The 16,377-nt window shown below is 36.2% G+C and overlaps 1 protein-coding gene across 4 annotated transcripts in view; it reads left to right on the top strand.

The window, feature by feature from the left end:
* LOC136887289 (DNA polymerase epsilon subunit 3) overlaps positions 1 to 16,169 on the top strand; it is a 71,856-nt gene extending 55,687 nt beyond the window's left edge. For 3 of the 4 annotated variants that reach the window (XM_068231072.1, XM_068231073.1, XM_067159793.2), the window contains one exon: positions 15,858 to 16,169. In XM_068231072.1, coding sequence (XP_068087173.1) covers positions 15,858 to 15,985 — 128 coding nt within the window. In that variant the 3' untranslated portion in view covers positions 15,986 to 16,169. The remainder of the gene's footprint in view (positions 1 to 15,857) is intronic. The other variant, XM_068231071.1, reaches the window with a different exon arrangement.
* The last annotated feature ends 208 nt before the right edge of the window (positions 16,170 to 16,377 follow it).

Consider the following 16,377-nt stretch of genomic DNA (forward strand, 5'->3'; position numbering starts at 1 on the left):
TATCCATAACTCTTAAAGACTTCCCTTATTAGACTTTTTGGTGATAATCAGCAGATGCATGCACAGGAAAATAAGACACTCGAAATGAGTTTCATACATCGATCTAACAATAGATAGCACCTCACTCGAAACAGAGAAGTCGCTGAAACTCAGTCTAGTTAACCCCATATATCAGTGTCCAGCTCCAGGTAGCTACCTAGCACTTGCGCGGAGGTGGTTGCACGGAAGCCAAGGTACCAGCTGATTTTTACATCTCCAGGTAGTTTGCCTCCCGTGCAGCTGCCAGCCAGTTTACTGGCAGATGGTCGAACCGACCCTAATACTAAAGAAGTATTAAAATTTACCTGTGGTAACAACATTTATAATAAGACACAAAAGTTGAAAACTAGAAAAGCAGCTGGAATTGATAAGATTTCTGGGAATATACTAAATTCAATGGGTTGGGATATAGTACCATTTATTGATTACATGGGGGAGCTATACCAAATGAATGGAGAGTTGCTATAGTAGCCCCTGTGTATAAAGGAAAGGGTGATAGACATAAAGCTGAAAATTACAGGCCAGTCAGTTTGACATGCATTGCATGTAAGCTATGGAAAGCATTCTTTCTGATTATATTAGATATGTTTGTGAAATTAATAACTGGTTCGATAGAAGGCAGTACGGGTTTAGGAAAGGTTATTCCACTGAAGCTCAACTTGTAGGATTCCAACAAGATATAGCAGATATCTTGGATTCACAAGGTCAAATGGATTGTATTGTGATTGACCTATCTTAAGGCATTTGGTAGGTGGATCATGGAAGACTACTGGCAAAAATGAGTGCAATTGGACTAGATATAAGAGTGACTGAATGGGTGGCTATATTTCTAGAAAATAGATTTCAGAGAATTAGAGTAGGCGAAGCTTTATCTGTCCCTATAATAATTAAGAGGGGAGTTCCTCAAGACAGTATTATTGGACCTTTATGTTTCCTTATATATATATATATCAATGATATGTGTAAAGAAGTGGAATCAGAGATAAGACTTTTTGCAGATGATGTTATTCAGTACAGAGTAATAAATAAGTTACAAGATTGTGACAAAATGACCTTGATAATGTTATGAGGTGGGCAGTAGGCAATGGTATGATGATAAATGGGGTTAAAAGTCAGGTTGTGAGCTTCACAAATAGGAAAAGTCCTCTCAGTTTTAATTACAGCATTGATGGGCTGAAAGTTCCCTTGGGGGATCATTGTAAGTACCTAGGTCTTAATATAAGGAAAGATCATCATAGGGGTAATCACATAAATGGGATTGTAAATAAAGGGTAGAGATCTCTGCACATGGTTATGAGGGTATTTAGGGGTTGCAGTAAGGATGTAAAGGAGAGGGCATATAAATCTCTGGTAAGACCCCAACTAGAGTATGGTTCCAGTGTATGGGACCCTCACCAGGATTACTTGATTCAAGAACTGGAGAAAATCAAAAGAAAAGCAGCTTGATTTCTTCTGGGCGGTTTCCAACAAAAGAGTAGCGTTACAGAAATGTTGCAAAGTTTGGGCTGGGGAAAAAGGAGATGAGCTGCTCGACTAAGTGGTGTGTAAAAAGTAATAAACAATGTTAGGTTTTGGTCAAACCTGTCAATACAAGTCACTTTACAAGTGAACTATATTAAAAAACATTTAGCGACATGTTTCATCTCTATTTGAGACTTCATAGCCATAAAATCACGTGGTAGATTACAAAACTCAAATCAGAAACTGTAAAAAATGGAAGAAGTCATTATCTTTTAACTCATTGGGCCCGAGCCACGGAACTGTTCCGTGCTTCATCTCGGTGGACCAAACGCCGGACCACGGAACTGTTCCGTTGTCTCATTTTACTACGTAATTCTACTTTTCCTCAAGAGATGGCAGAGTGAGTTGCATTTGCGATTTGTGTAGGGACTCTTTCTTTGCAATGTTATATGCTCTTTGGCAATATATATTGATAGTGTGCTTGGTAATATTAGTTTGAAGTGGGCTATCTCTGCCTTTGAGATTCGCTTGTAAACAAGATGGCTGTCAGTATAGAACTGATATTTACAGATATATAACCCCTTTTAGGAAGTAATGATGATTAGGAATGTAATTTTTTCAGTGAAATTAGTAGTAATATTAGTACTAGTGTGAGCAATGCTCCTGAATAACAAATAGATGTGGAAATCAAAGAGAAAGTGCAAAGAGAAAACTGGGTTACAGCTCAGCAGGCGGACTGAGTAGGCCTACGGTTCCGTGATGCTAATAAAATAAAGTGTTTTACTGTATTCCTTGTTGCGCAGTTTGTGGTATGGAAGCCTTTTGTGTTCATGTATATTTAAATCTTTAATGGTCTTGTAACTAAGAAATTTCTCATGATATGAAGCAACACTATTTTTCCTCCAAAATAATCCCAGCGCCAATGCAGTTTCAACCCAACAAATATGCAGGGCTCAATGGGTTAAAGACTATTTGGGAAATGCAAAAAATATAAATATATATACATAAATATATACACAAATTGATCTCACTTCTTGCAAAAACTTTGTCTTCAATGTTAAAAATGAAATTAATTTGAAATGGACAAGCCTGCCATAACATCTCGTACGGAATCAATGTCCATTGTTGCTGTCCGTATTTGAAATGGAAGTTCCATTTTTAAAACTATTGAGAAAACATACGAGAACAAATAATACATATATTTAAAGAGGTTAGCTTAAAACTTCTTGCAAACAATGATTCAGCCAAGTTAAATTTGAACGATCTTTCTTGAAAAACGTTGCAAGCATTGTTAGAATCTGGTAGTTTTAGTGTGTTGACTGGGGAGATCGAAATTCTGGCCTTGGAAATGGATTGGTACTAAATCCATTTCAGAACGATTATGAGTATAAACTTGTAGAAATTCTTTCAAAATTTAGCTAATTTGGTAGAAGAAACCTGAAGCCTTATGTGACCGCCTGTCATATGGCAAAATCTACCTAGCTTCTGCAATGTTCCAAGACTATTATTACCAATTGGTATCAAGTTGTGCCCAGTACCTCTGAATGGTAAAACCATAGTAACTCCTCTGCATGGTTTTCTGATTTTAGGCTGTTGCTATATGCTACTTGTCCTTAGTAATCCAAGTTATCTTGTTTTACTTTATTAGATGTTGATAAACCTTTTAGATTCAGAAATTGTATCATACTGCACACCTCAATGCTTGACTATTTTTCCACCAGCTTGTCGTTTTAAAACTGATATTAGAATGGTATGGCAGAGATGCAAACTAATGGCCACGTGAGGAAGTAATCCTATGCATGCAGTGGTGGGCGACAAATTGGATTAAAATTGTGAACAATACATGTGAGAGGTCTTACTGCATGGGTACAAAAATAACTTGCACTTTAAATGCCAGGTATATTTCATTTGATATTTCTGTTGAATCATAGGTGGTAAGAAGGTACCCTGATATTTCCCTCCTTTCATGGCTATATTCTACTGGGACATCCTTCATGCTTAAAGATGTTCAGGTACATGATAGCTGAATGACATCATCTCTGGTTTTTGACTAAGATGGCTGCAGTTCAAATTCTGATCAATGGATTTGAAGATTTTAAAATGAAATATGACCTTGCAATTTGGATTCTGTGTATATTTATTTGTGGCTATGATCACAAGATCGTCACACTGAACTGAAAGCTTGTTTACGGCCTTATACAGTACACCTTGTGTAGTAAGTTATGCACCATCCTGCGGGGAATCATTTTCTTGCACCATCGTGGGCGACCTATCAAATGCTCCGGCTATTTTCCCCTCCTCCGACTGTCATCTCTTCGGATCAGTAGAATGGATCAATGCATTTATGAAAACGATGCTTAGTGTCGGTAGCTATACTTGCTTCTATTAATCAATGAATAAATCAGTGACCGCGCCATAAAAAAAATTTAAGCAACGCCGCAGTTTTCATTTCACATGTCACATTTGTCATCGAAATAGTTTCCAAATTGCCACGCAACACCTCTCAGGGATAATTAAAATGCATCTGTAAATAGTATTTTTAACGTGAGGTCAACTGGGAACCCGCATTTCCTTTTAATAATTTACCAGCAATACCATCTATCCATCGGTATCGATGTTAAGTTGTTCATGTCCATTCATTCAAGTAAAAATATTTTTTTAATTAATTCAAAATCATCTTATCTACCATAATTATATCAGCCTACTTTCAATAATAACCTCTTAATTGTATAAATCTACAATTTTATTCATGATTCTAGAATCATAAAAGAAAATATGATAAGTCATTTACATCAATCACCTTTCTCTTCTTTCTGTTGAAAAATATAAACCTAAACTATCTATGATCTGATTCAATTAATCCTCTTGCTAAATACTTGTTATCCGCATCATAAAAACAAAGAAAAATTCTCATAATCACATAAGTCGTAGGTACCAGTCATATTTGATGAGGATGTAGTCAGATATTCTTTGAAATTAAGTATCTCAAATTAAAAATGACAATGAATTGATAAGCAGATAAGTTAACATTGGTTAAAAAAAAATCTAAGTCCCTAAGCCTTAGAAAAATGCAGAATAAATATGCTTAATTAGAGTCCCTCGGCTCTTGTTTCTTTTTTTTTTAAAAATGCTTATTTTCATTGATATTGAATTCATATTTTGTCACTAAACAAAATGCATATCTTCCAAAATTGTAACGTCAGCAGTTGCAAGTAAGTTCCAAATATATAATAGCTCAAAATGGCTATTTCGAACATGTATCGATCATTAAATGAAAAATATTGGTCAGTTTGACCATGTCATTTGGTAAAAATAATCATATTACATCCTAAAATTAAATGTAGGTATCGTATAATGATCAGTTATTATCGTACTTCTATCAGAAATTATACCTATCATGATTTATGGTTGCACCTATGTCCAATCAAGTACCATAAAATTCGTAGGAATATATTTAGTAACATTATTTATTTAATTGTAGTAGAGATTCAATGGGGTACAGCAAGGTGATCCAACAGGACCTTTACTTTTTAGTCTTGCACTCCAGCCTGTCATCGCAGACTTGAACAGTCCTCTTAACCTATTTTATTTGGTTGATGGAACCATCGGCAGTGATCCTGATACGGTACTTATGGATCTAAAGAAAATTATCACTGAGTGTAAAAACATCGGTTTGGAAGTTAATCCGCATAAATGTGAAATCTACTTCTGTTCCGCGAGAGATGAGGCAACAATTTCTGCAATTCAAGATATTGTTCCCGGTATTCACGTTACAACAAATTCCAGTCTATCCTTGCTTGGATCACCGCTTACAGTCGAGGCCGTGGAGGAAATTGCGAAGCAAAAGCTAACAGAATTAATGAGGCTGTATGATGGTCTCCAAGCGATCAATTCTCACATGGCATACTTCTCATTAAAGAACTGTATTTTTATTCCAAAATTTAATTACTTTCTGCGGACCACACCTCTATGGTTATTTCCTTCGTTCCTTGCTCAGGCTGATGATTTCACAAGAAGTTGTCTCGAGTCTCTACTAAATATACCGTTGGAGGAACATAACTGGACTTTGGCGTGTTTACCAGTAAGATTTGGAGGCCTCGGAATTTGTAGATTAAGTGATATTTCCATCCCCGCTTTTCTTGCTTCCGCTCATGGAGTATCTGACTTTATCAAGTCTCTGTTCTCTGATTACGGTGATAATGTCGAGATATGCCATCTGGTTGACGCAAGATATCACTGGAATATCATGACCGATAACTTGAGTCCTCCAGTATCCCTGGATTCACAAAGAAGTTGGGATATGATAAACACCCGTCGAATTTTCGATTCTCTGATTTTGTCATGTCCAACAGAAACTGATCGAGCACGACATCTTGCTATCCAGGAAAAGGAAGCGGGCTCATGGCTTAAGGCTTTTCCGTCACCCAATGTTGGCACGCTTATGGATAACATGTCGTTTAAAATAGCAATCGGCTTACGTCTTGGTTGCAAACTATGCCGGTCACATAAGTGGAGCGGAAGTCGACGTTTATGGACGCCATGCTTTAAGTTGCCCTAAGAGTGCTGGCCGATTTTCAAGACACTGTTCAATTAATGACATTATCAAAAGAGCTTTTACATCTATCGATGTCCCTTCTGTCCTAGAACCGAGTGGAATTAGCCGCACAGACGGAAAACGCCCTGATGGTCTGACTTTAGTCCAACGGAACAAAGGCAGATCTCTCCTGTGGGATGCCACGTGTGTGGACACATTAGCACCATTGCATTTGCCTCACACTGGCAAGGCTGCTGGTTCTGCTGCAGAAACGGCCGTGCGCAATAAAAGGGCCAAATACAGAGCAATAACGGACAGCTACATCTTCGTGGTATTCGCTGTCGAAACGATGGGGACGTGGTGTCAAGAAGCTAAAAGTCTGATTTCAGATATTGGCAAACGACTAACAGCAATCACTGGAGACACCTCTTCAACAGAATTCCTGAGACAGCGGATAGGAATTGCTATCCAGCGAGGAAATGCTGCCAGTGTTATGGGCACTTTTCCAGATAACGCTCCACTGGACAAGTCTTCTATCTTACACCTTAGACTTTCGGAGCGATTGTTGAAATATTATTTTGTATTAAAGAGAATCAATTGAAAATAAATAAGAGTTTTGTCCTTTATCCATTAAAATATAACCTTGAGATCAAACATCAAATAACATTCATTTCAACGTTGACATATTCTCCATGAAGACAACAAGTTTACCCTTATTTATTCCTTATTTGGAGATTTAATCTGAAGACAATTTACGGTAACCAACATACGAATTCTGCGACGTATTTCATTGTATACATGTATCATTAACCCAATATATCTTGCATTATACTATTTAAAATCATGCCGCATACGTTAAATAACATTATTGGTTAGTAACACATCGTATTTACTACCAAAAATTCATAATTATATCTATCTCTCCATATACCAATATTAAACATTATAATATCGCGTCATTCATAACCATAAATATATCTCAACGAATAATTATACGTATAACCTCATCAACACGTCGTTCAAGACTTTACTTTCCTACATAAACGTTAATCACTTCCATCTAGGCGGCAAATCATCTCAACATATCGTTAATATACTACAGCGGTGCATTTCTGGGTTAAATTTCACTTGTAATGTACATGATCACGTTATTCTGTAAAAGAAACACATGTATAAACAAAATAAGTTAATATTTACTCACATGTAGTCGCAGCGTAAAAGTAACCAAGTCTAAACAACTCAGAAATTAATTATCTTCTTTAAAACGTTACGTCTGGAATATATCACATTGAGTATGTCTTTTTATTTCCATAATGGTTGAAAACATCATTTGAAATCTCTCCTTGTTTAACTTTAAGCATTCCCACATCATGACATTTGATTATATACACTTGAAGAATACTTACTCCCGTAATGATAAATCAACTAGGATAATCTCATTGCGAAGATATTATCGACTGAGATTTCATCATGAAGAACTTCGTAACAAACTACACACCAACATTTACTGCAAGTATTATATACTACGTCTACGACACATAAATTTCAAGATGATAAAATAATTCTTTGGACTTAACTTGCAACTGCCGATGTTAAATGACTGGGTTGGGCTCCGATGTTGTCAACTTAGGGCTGCGTAGATAGTCTCCAACATCCGTTACGTCATCATCAGGCGGTAGACTCAAGACTTGGGCTAGCAGGAACAGTTGGGCGGTCTACGTTGGAAAGTTAGCCTCATCTCCGATTTAGCCTCTCATGTTGTAGCCGTTAGTCACATGTGAAAGAAACATTTCCAGCATTGTAATTAATGTCACGAACATAGCCTTCAAAATATACTACAAAGAAGCTAGATTATAGTTTTGTAGCAGGTTATTACAGCAGAAATTCAATGTTAATTTCTCGTAACAGACTTTTACAAGTAAATTATCGAATTGGCTCTTAGTTTTTCATTCGGACATTCAGCATATGAGAGGTCTAATTTGTTTTGGAATTTCGCGACGACCTTCAGTTTGTATTCCAACTACTGTCCAAATATTATTCAATTTCTTCTGCTTATCCGTCTCGATATTAGGTTGGATATCGGCGTAACTTTAAAAATTCTTCAATGTGCTGGATCTTTAGCTCTTGCTCTGTATACATCTCCCTTCTTCCTCCCGCGAGGACTATTTTCTTCGTGGATGAACTTGCTTCGAAGTTTTGCGTAAATTTTTTTATTGTTCACTTCTTTTTTTAACAATTTTAAAAACTTTCTATTATTTTTTATCACGGCTGCATGGATCCTTTATGCCTTTATGTCTAATTTCGTGACCTAGGCATATTTGATTCGCCAGATGAACATCTTTGCCGTCACATTCATGGCCTCCTTGATTTGATGCGTCCGTATTTTATATATTCTGAAATCACGGCCTATTTAACCAGATATCTGTTCCTTTTTTTTTTTTTTTAGATGTAAGGCTCAATTAAATAATCTCTGCGATCTCATTACCGTGCATGGCAAACGTAAGTATTGTAACACCTTCGTTTTTCTCGTTATCAGGACGATGAAAACTGTACATTTTATCCTCCTGCCATGGATAAATAAATATGCTGCTCGCAGTATATTTATTTCATTTTTTTTTACATAGGTGTTCCTTTTCATCGGCCTGATTTTGTTCGTCCGTCCTGTATATTTTGGATTTTTGGTTTGTACTTTACTCTTGATCTTCTTCATAATATCGTTTCATGTTTGAAGTGTTGTATATATTCTTGTATGTTCCGTCTAAATTTTCAATCATATATGCGTTGTTTCCAAACACCGTCTTTACCAAATATGGACCATCATATAATTGAATGAATTTGGCTAATATCCGCTCCGAAACGCTAGAAATTGGTACTTTTCTTATCATTACCAAATCATCAACCCCGAATGGTGGGTGGAACTTCTTGTTTCGGACTCTTCTTCGTCGTTTGTTCGCTTGTTCTTTCAATTTGGCGCTTACTATTTGATTGATCTCCATGCAGCTAGGTTTTGCTTCTTCGTTTTTCCCTATGATATCATCTCATGGTCGAGCTGGTCATTCATTCAGATGTATGAGTATTGATATCTGGCTAGTTGATTCATGGACTGTGTTGTTTATACATGCCTCAATTATCTTTATTACTTCAATCCATCTCCAGTGATTTTGGGAACAATATATCCTGCAATATTTAGAGATCTCTCGCATACAGCGCTCCACTGGATTGGCTGACGGATGCCTTACTGAACAATATACATGTTTGATTCCTAAAATTTGCATTGCTTCCTGGAACTCACTCGATGTAAACTGAGTTCCTCTATCAGTCAAGATTTTCTTCGGTTTTCCCATCTTAGGTATTACATTTTTGTTTATGGCTCTCAATACTTGTTTTGTTGTAGCTCTCTGTATTGGCTGCAAGACTGTGATTCGAAAAGATGTCCATTGTAACAACTATGTATTTATTCCCTTTAGCAGCCGTTGGTAATCTTCCATAAATATCTATTGCAAAGATCTCACGAGGGGTCGTTGGTAATATTGCAATTGGTTCTTGCTTGGTTAGGAAAGGGCTATATTTTGTCCTTTGACATGTATCACATCTCTGGTTCGTCTCATTCCTGTCCACGTGAATCTCTCCATTATTTTCCTTACCACCTTCGCCATACCCCCATGTCCAATTATTCTATGGACATGCCAAATTATCCCTTTTTGTAAAGATCTGGGTACCACTATTCTTGTCCTATTCAAATCCTTAGTGACATATTGCATTAATATTCCATGTTCCAATGTATATTTGCTATTTTTATTTAGTTGCCTCTTGCCATCAGAGTCAACCTGTTCAACCTTTGCAATTTCTAGCATTAGTTCCTCATCTGCTCTTTGCCATGCCGATATATCCCTTAGTTTTTCCAAAAATTCTTCGTCTCGCCATACTAATTCAATTTAATATATATTTTCCTCTTTTGCTACAGGATTTCTACTTAATGCATCAGCGAGGACATTATCTTTCCCGCTACAATACTCAATTCTGATAGTAAACTGTTGGGCAAATAGGATCCATAGTGTAATTCTTTCACTTAGCATTGCTGACTTAAGACCGAATTCCAGAGCCTTATGGTCAGTACGAATGGTAACTGGGAATCCGTATACGATCTTTTTCCACTGTTGCAGGGCATAAACAATTGCTAGCAACTCTTGCCGAGTCGTATAAGTTATCTCATGGCTGCGTAACTTTCGGCTTGCAAATGCTAAATATACTCGATTTTTACCATCTTCTGGTGCCTCTTGGTACAAATATGCACCTATACCAATATTAGATGCATCCGTTTGTATAATAAATTCTCGAGTAAAGTCCGGATACCTCAACTTGATGCTATTTGCCAGTAACCTTTTCATCGCCACGAAAGCTTCCTCTGTTTGATCATTCCATTTCCACTTGTTTGATTTTAATAAATCCTGTAATGGCGCTGCAACTTCCATGTACCCTTTACAGTGGTTCGCAAAGAACTGAGTCATCCCCAGAAACTGTCTGGTCTGCTTTATTCGCGTTGGTCTAGGAAATCCGCAAATGGCTTGAATTTTAACTGGATTAGGTTTCACCCCATCTGTCAATCACATGTCCGACAAATATTTCATCTTGACAAAATTTCGATTTGGCCAGGTTGATTTTCAAGCCTGTGTTTTCCAAATTTTCTAACAATTGATTCAGTTTGATACAATGGTCGTCAAATGTCTCCGTTGCAAAAACCATGTCATCTACATAACATGTCACATACTCTTTCACCTCAGGTAACAGGTTCCTATCTAATGCCCTTATTAATACTGCGCAGCTGTTCTTTAATCTGAAAGGCAACCTACAGTATGCATAGGTTTGGTTATCAAACATGAATCCTGTTAGAAGTCTAGATTTCTCTTCTAGTAGTATGTGATGAAACGAAGATGTAAAGTCTAAACTTGAAAAATATTTCATGCCCTTAAATTTCTTTATTATTTCCTTAATTTTTGGAACCTGGTCATACTCCGGTATTAATTTTTCATTTAGCATTCTGGCATCGAGACAAATTCTTAATTTTCCGTTATTTTTTTTTACGACTACTATCGGATTCAAATAAGGTGTGGTAGTTTTTATGATTATACCATCAGCTACCATTTCTTGGATGATCTTCCTCACTTCCTGGAAATATTTTTCAGGTATGTCATATAATTTTCCTCTCTATGTTGTCCAGTCATTCACTATGATTTTATATTTAAAGTTTGGTATTTGTCCCGGTTTATCTTTAAATATTCCTGAATATTTTTCTATGATCGAATATAGTTTCTGCTTTTCTTTAGGACCCAACTTTATTTCTGCGATTTTTCTCCAAATGTCTGACTCTTCTTTCTCACCATCATTCATCAAGATCTTCTCCAAACTATGTATAATTTCTTCCATTTCCTCAGTCTCACTTAACGGTGTTTCTTCTCCCATTTGTTTTTGTGTCTCAACACCTTCAAATTTCATATGTTCCGTCTCTTCTGCCTTTTCCTCTAATTTTATCCTTTCTTTGGTTATCTTCCCATTGTCCCTAATAATTGGGAATATTATTTCCTGATTTTTCAGGTCTATTGTCATTTCTGTAGTTATTATAAAATCTACCCCAAGAATCACATTATACTTGATTTTGTTCATAACCATGAATGGGTGCTCAAATATAAACCTGCCAATTCTGATATTTAAATAAGTTTGTATTTTACACTCGACAGATTTATCTGGTACAATTCCTCTTATTTTCATTTGTGCGACTGGTATAATTGGCAGTTTTCCTTCCTGATTGACCTCAACAAATAACGCTTTTGATATTACACTTATACACGCCCCCGAATCAATCAAGCAATGTGTCTTTAAGCCATTTATCCGTGCGGTAATAATGGATAAGTGCAATTTGTTTTCTTTGTTATTCTTTTGCGGTTCGTCCAGTAAATCATCCGGATCGATATCCCAGGCGTCAATTTGCAGTACATGCCAACTTTTAATTTTGCTGCCCAATTTTTCCGAAATATCAATTCTCTTGATCTCTAAATTGAGATTGGCTTTTTTTTCTTTTATTCCGGGAATCCGTTTGATACGATTGGGCTTCTGGATTCAATTTCTGCACCTCTCTATCTTTTCTTTTATACTCCTGAAGCTCTAAACTCTCGGCTCCCTCTATATCTCCATTGATGTCTCGTTCTCTGATCGCTTCTTCCCATCTCTTCTTTTCTCTGGTTTCTTTTCTCAATTCCTGAACATACTGCCTGTTCCTATTCTCCCTGTTATTGTATCTGTTCATTGGCGCTCCATGATATATCGGCCTTTGCCTGTAACTTCCTCTTTCTCTTTCATTCCTAAACCGGCTAGGCGGTCGATGATATGGCAAAAATTGTCTATCTTCATTCTGCCTTCCACAATCATGTCCATTTTGCCTGCATCGGTTTCGATCATTTCTCGTCTCATCTTCTCTAATCTTTCTTTTCCTTGGGCTTCTATCATTATCTCTTTTCTCAGGTATTGATTTCTTCTTAGTGTTTTCCCAGTTTATTAAATTTACTTCTTGATTATTTGTGTTCCTGTGGATTCTTGCTGCCGGGTGACTCGATGTCATATCCAGCTGCCTCAAGATGCTCTCCATTTCAATCGCGGAAGTCACATTTGCGGGAGCTAGTAATCTTTGAGTTTCCAGAGGAAATTGCTTTTGTATGGTCTTTATCGCTTCTAATTCACTGGGTGCAGAATCGAGGTCCTGGAACCTGTGAAACTGGTACGAAAAGTAATCACTATATCTCATTGGTCCTACTGAAGAATATCTTTTCGAGTACAATTCCAACCTAAGGTTTTGTTGAATCTCAGGGTTCCAAAAACGCTTGAGAAATGCAACCTTAAACTCATCGTAATCATGGAAAGTATACTTAAATGCCTGGTAGCACAGGTCCGGATTTGCATCCAAGTGTTTTTCGACTACCCTCAGTTTCTTTTCGTCAGGTATTCTGTTTTCTTTAAAATACTCTTCCATCTCTCGCAAGAATCTCTTTGGTGACATTGCTGCAGTGTTGCTAAAATTTTTGGGCCTGTCATCGTACGTTTTTACAATATTTATAATGGCTGGATTTCCAATATTTCCAACCATCATATCCTTATTACTCTGGTCGGTTTCGCCCGATATTGTCGGTGTTCCCTCTCTGTCGTTTGTATTTATGTCTACCATTCTTTGTTTATTCAACTGTTTTGATATTTCCAACTTTGTCATTTGAATTTCGCCTCTAATGTTCTGAATTTCTTTCTTCATGTCATCGATTCCCTGCTCTGTTCTAACTATTCTCTTTTCCGTTTCATTCTTGTTTTTCTTCATTCATTTATAATTTTCATCTCATCTCCAATATGGTCACGTGCTAAGATAAATTATCTCCCAGCGTTTTATTTGCTGTTAATACGTTCTCATTTATGTTTTTCAACTTCTCATCATATGGATTCCATTTTTCTTGGGAATCTACTCTCATCGATTCCATGTTTTCCGTTAATTTATTAATTTCTTCCTCCTTGAATTCTTGGATGTAATTTCTACTTTCCGCTAATTCTCCTCTAATTTTATTAATTTCATTATATATCTCTTTATTCTTATCTTCTGTCTTCTCCATCATTTCAGCTCGTAGTTCGCTTAACCCGGTTTTCATGTGGGAAACTTCTTCGATTTCACCAATTCCTGCTCTAATCATCTCCTCTTGCCTCTTCTCCATTCTTCTCATCTCCTCCATCTGGTTCCAATAACTTTCCTCTTGTTTCTGATTATGTTCTTTTTGTTCTTTCATTTTTCTCATTTCCTCCATCTGGTTCTGCTGACTTTCTTCTTGTTTCTGATTATGTTCTTTCATTTTTCTCATTTCCTCCATCTGGTTCCGATGACTTTCTTCTTGTTTCTCATTATATTCTTGTTTTTGTCCGTATTCTTCTCGAAATCTTTCAAATACCTCTTCTAACTGCTCTTTCTCTCTTTGTTCCTGTTTCCGCATCATTTCTTGCTGTGTTTCTTGTTTCTTCTTCATTTCCTTTAACATTTCTATTATTCCCTTCTGTTCTTTTTTCGTCTTGTCTAACTCTTCGATTATCTTAGTTATCTCATCCTTCTTAAATCTATTTTCCTGCTCTCCTTTTGTCTTTTCTGCATCCTCTATTATTCTATTTATCTCCTCATCCTTTTCTTGCAGTTTCTCTACCTGCTCCTTCTGATATTCCTCAAATTGTAAATGAAGCTGATTCAAACTCGTCATACTAATATTTATTATTATGCAACCTCCTTAAAATATCAGTTTCTCTAATTGTTTATGACTTAGAATCACTAAAAATTATATCAATTGCTCAATCAATATGGGACTGACAATCCGACTTCCCCCGCTAATCAGCCATCCTACTATCCCAGTCATTTAGGACACCGAAAATAAGCATTTTTTAAACGTTTTTTCATTATTAACCTATTACCTATTCCTATCTTAACATAATATGATAATAATGATCGAAATCAACATTATAAATTATCTTAACCTATTAATTATTTAAATTATTATTGCAATTTATTTCAATATTATTTATCCATCTCTTCTTCCGCTTTTCTTTCACAGCCTTGAACTGTTTACCTATCTCTCAACTTCTTCTCTCCTTTTTGGCGTCTTCTGTAAATATCCGATTTCAAATAATCATTTATTCTTCGCCTCATTGCTGGTTATTATCTTTCTTAGCCAACCTTCCTCATTATTTTCTTTAAAATATTCCCATATCAAGTATCCTCAATTATGTTCCAACGGTCAATGCCAATTCAACATTTGGGCTATGGTATCCTCAATCTTACTTTACTGCTGGGCATCGATTTATTGTGTCTGACAATTATCTTGTCACTGCCCCTGGGTATCCTCATTTCCGCCTAAACGTTATGACAATTTAATGTACGCCGCTTTGGATATCCTCAGTTTTACTCCACGGTGTGGGGATTTTTTAAAATGTGCTACGTCGGGTATCCTCAGTTTTTGCGACGACCTTCAGTTTGTATTCCGACTACTGTCTAAATATTATTCAATTTCTTCTGCTTATCTGCCTCGACATTAGGCTGGATATCGGCGTAACTTTAAATATTCTTTAATGTGCTGGATCTTTAGCTCTTGCTCTGTATATATCTCCCTCCTTCCCGCAGGACTATTTTCTTCGTGGATGAACTTGCTTCGAAGTTTTGCGTAAATTTTTTTTATTGTTCACTCACTTCTTTTTTTAACAATTTTAAAAACTTTCTATTATTTTTTTATCACGGCCGCATGGATCCTTTGTTTTAATTTCGTGACCTAGGCATACTTGATTCGCCAGATGAACATCTTTGCCGTCACATTCATGGCCTCCTTGATTTTATGCGTCCGTATTTTATATATTCTGAAATCACGGCCTATTTAACCAGATATCCGTTCCTTTTTTTTTTAGATGTTTGGCTCAATTAAATAATCTCTGTGATCTCATTACCATGCATGGCAAACGTAAGTATTGTAACACCTTCGTTTTTCTCGTTATCAGGACGATGAAAACGGTACAGTTATAAGATTTCATCTGGGAGATGGTGAGTTCAGACCATCATCGGCCTTGGACATCGTTTTCAAAGGTTTCCTATTTTTAAACCAGACAAATGCTGAGGTTGTAGCTATATTAAAGGCTCCAGCTACTTGCTTGCTTCCATTTCAAGATGTTATGGTTATAAAACATGTATCATGATTGTTTTGTTTCACTGTAAACTATTTTGCATTCCACTGTAGATTTGCGGTGTTAATTATTAGTTTCTTTTTAGATTTTAGAAAACTGCAGAAGGAGAAGAAGGATGCTGTAGCAAAGCGAAAGTTGCAGAAGAAACAAGATGACCCTGCTATGGAAGAAGAAATTGATAAAGAAAGTATGGAACTTACTGAAGATGAGTAATTTTAATTATGTTATCAGACCAAACCTTTGCAAGAAATGAACAGTTAGAGACACCAAATATTAAAGAACACTGAATCGCAGTTTTAAATTAGGACTCATAACTGGACTTTGTCGTAAATATATTTGTCGAAAGCATTGTATATGAGTGTATTTGTATATATAAAAACCCTTACTTTTTTAGTAATTCTGGAATTAACTCTGTTTTTAGTATATTATCATCAGGGCCCAAATTTTGATCACCTAATAAATATATGAAAATGATGTATAGAATGGTCTAAAAATAATCAAAATATTACTCTAAAACAGAAAAAATGTATCCAAAAATAGAAGGAAGGTATTCATTTACTGAGAACCCTATTTTTATACAATTTTAAAAGAACCTAAAAAGTAAT

Source organism: Anabrus simplex, chromosome 1 (genome assembly GCF_040414725.1).
Source record: "Anabrus simplex isolate iqAnaSimp1 chromosome 1, ASM4041472v1, whole genome shotgun sequence".
Classification (NCBI taxonomy): domain Eukaryota; kingdom Metazoa; phylum Arthropoda; class Insecta; order Orthoptera; family Tettigoniidae; genus Anabrus; species Anabrus simplex.